The following is a 2828-nucleotide window of genomic DNA, read 5'->3' on the forward strand; positions in this document are numbered from 1 at the left end:
GGAACTTATCATCTTGGATTACGTATTTTCTAAGAAATGTTTACAGAAACATGTTATAATTGATGTAGTTTTTATTTTGTGAAGTAGAATACTAGACAATCCGTAGAGTTGTTTCTGCTGTACGTACAGCAAAGCATGTCAGTCACTTCCATAGTATGAATGGTGGGTGGTAGGTGCTGCTGGATGGTCAGTGATTTAAAACTAGGGATCTCAGTAGACAGTCTTCGTAGCTATGTCATGAATACAAAATGCTAATGCTATTAAATTCCTCAGAGTGCAAGTAAAATGAGAGTTAACTGGAAATTGTAGAACAAAATTTAGATCTATATTGTATAAAGAGTTATTTATAAATACTTAAAAGAAATTGAATGTTTTTGGATTTGAAGGGTTATTCAAGTTAATATACAAAATTAATGATATTTATTGCAATCGATTCTTTGTTTATTTTTTTCAACAGTTAGAAAATTTCAATCAAGGAATAAAGGGAAAGATTCAGATACATCTGCTAGAGATTACGAGCTGAAAGTTCAGGTCCGTAGTACATCGTCAGTATCCAATGAGAACGATCCTGGCTGGAATATCACAAATGACGTCAGCCGTGCACGAGAAGCAAACGACCTATATAAATTTCCAGCCGAATACTCGGATTCAGTCTTTACTCCTGTTTTGGTAAGAAAAAACACTTTTAATTTTAAACGTCAAATTTATTAAATATTATTAAAAATATACATTTTACACTAGTTTTCTAATTATATGTACCAATATTTCTAAACTAGATTTTTCTTAGTTGGCCAAAATATATTTCAAAGGACAAAAATGTTAAACCATGAACAATGAATTAAAGAATTACTCACTTGCTTATAAATGAACATTTGACTATCAGTAGTATTTTCTTTGAAAGCTATATCTTTCGCTGCGATGGTTGATTAAAATAATATTTTTAGAACACCCACCCACACATATATGCAACCAAGTAAAGCACTTGAAATCGGTGCTTGAGTTTACAGTAGATATTATTAAATGTTACAGCGCTTGATGTGAATATTATATTCTTGTTTTCTATATTGTTGTTTTTTCTCTCAAGCCGTTATGTGTGACTTTGTTTTTCATACTGTCAACCAACTAACACTCAATTATTATTGTACTTTAACTGACAAGGGTTTTCTGAAACCACAGATAGAAAGCCAAACTTTTACCAAACCAAGGATAAATATAGCACAAATGCTTGTCTAGTAGATGTTGTAAACAAACTAATTAGACACAAGTTCATAGAAGAAAAAGGTTAAAATTCTATAGAAAATAAATGATTTTTAAAAGCTTCTTGCTGTTTCTAAGCCAATTTCGTTTTTCTAATATTGTTGCAAGCCAACACTAAATAATAATAGGAAAACCTGAATTTTATTTGTTTTTTTGTTAAGCGAAAATCAGTTTATCTTAAATGTGTTATAATAATACAAAAATTGAATAAATTAATTAGTCAGTATTATGATGCCTTTTTGTGGCGAATAGTCTATTGCAGGGCAACATTTCATTAATATGTTACTCATTGTTGAGTTTATTTTCCTTCATTCACACGGAATTTAATTGTAGCTACAAAAAGTACTTCTTACACCAATAAGTAAGGAAGATCGATTCTTTAAATGTTGTTTACTTGGGATTAAAAGTTTGGCAATTTCAATCCAGCTATTACCTTTTTATTAAGGTTTTCACTCAGTATGAATTTGTTGAGAGTCTGGTAACTTTTTTAACTCAATATTTGACACGTTTAGTATTACATACTTATATAGAAAAACATTTTTATAACACATCATACTCTGTTTTCTTAAAGAAAATACTGAATTAGATTAGATAATTTACTTTATGTTTTCTGTGTTGATACAGGAAACTCCAGCCAGTAATGGCTACGTCCCTTATGTCGACTACACTAAAGAATACACACCTCCATCTGTACAACAACTAGCCAGATTACAGTGCTCTTCCCAGTACCTGGAAGAAATAGATCCTCGTTTCCATGCAGGCTATGCGAACCCTTACCTTCGGAATTCTCATTCAACTCTTCCTTCTCCTCATGGTGTATATTTGAATAACAGAGGTCAATTTTTTAGTAATACATTTCCACAGAAGCATTACATTACAGCAGATCCTAATTCGGCTCAAGTCCAGACCTCGACGGTGGCCACACATGTCTGACGAAAGGAGAATATTTCCTTACAGTTTTGGACCATAACCTTCTACGGTTTCCGCATCACGGATGTCTTGGTGGTTATTCTGCCTCGATGTGCATTATAGGGCGTCTTTTCCTCTGAAATGCGAAACACCTTGCAAAATGTCCCACTCCTATATTTGAAAGATGCTCATGGTAACTGACTTGCAAAACATAAAGAACTGTTTTGGGTTTGAAGTTGCAATAAGAAAACATTTGCATATTATATAGTCGAAAAAGACGTTTGAATATGGGTTTTTTAATAATATATTATTAACGTAATCCACTAGTACATTCAGGTGTACCTATGAAATATTAAGGTCAGTAATAAACACGTAGCTTTGTAGTTAGCATTTGTAGCCCCTTCAATAAAAGAACACCTATATCTACCCCTCTTAAATGAGATTCATAAAATCTTACGTTCATTTAGTTAATAAATGTTTCCATGAATCCAACTTCCCTACTTATTTTGAGGTACAAACAGATTACTTTAGGCTTTACGATCCTCACAGCTCAGAAACCCTTTCTTGAACGGCTTACCCTGTTATTGGTATATGAATAGTCTCCATCTCAATGTATTTTACTCTAGAGAGACTTACGAAAATTTATTTGATTTCTCAAAAGA

At 32.3% G+C, this 2828-nt stretch overlaps 1 protein-coding gene across 1 annotated transcript in view; it reads left to right on the forward strand.

Annotated features, from left to right (window-relative positions):
• LOC106460038 (irregular chiasm C-roughest protein-like) overlaps positions 1–2478 on the forward strand; it is a 64651-nt gene extending 62173 nt beyond the window's left edge. The window contains exons 13-14 of the mRNA XM_022386646.1: positions 458–669; positions 1882–2478. Coding sequence (XP_022242354.1) covers positions 458–669; positions 1882–2190 — 521 coding nt within the window. The 3' untranslated portion in view covers positions 2191–2478. The remainder of the gene's footprint in view (positions 1–457; positions 670–1881) is intronic.
• The last annotated feature ends 350 nt before the right edge of the window (positions 2479–2828 follow it).

This window comes from Limulus polyphemus, unplaced genomic scaffold (genome assembly GCF_000517525.1).
Source record: "Limulus polyphemus unplaced genomic scaffold, Limulus_polyphemus-2.1.2 Scaffold697, whole genome shotgun sequence".
Taxonomy (NCBI): Eukaryota; Metazoa; Arthropoda; class Merostomata; order Xiphosura; family Limulidae; genus Limulus; species Limulus polyphemus.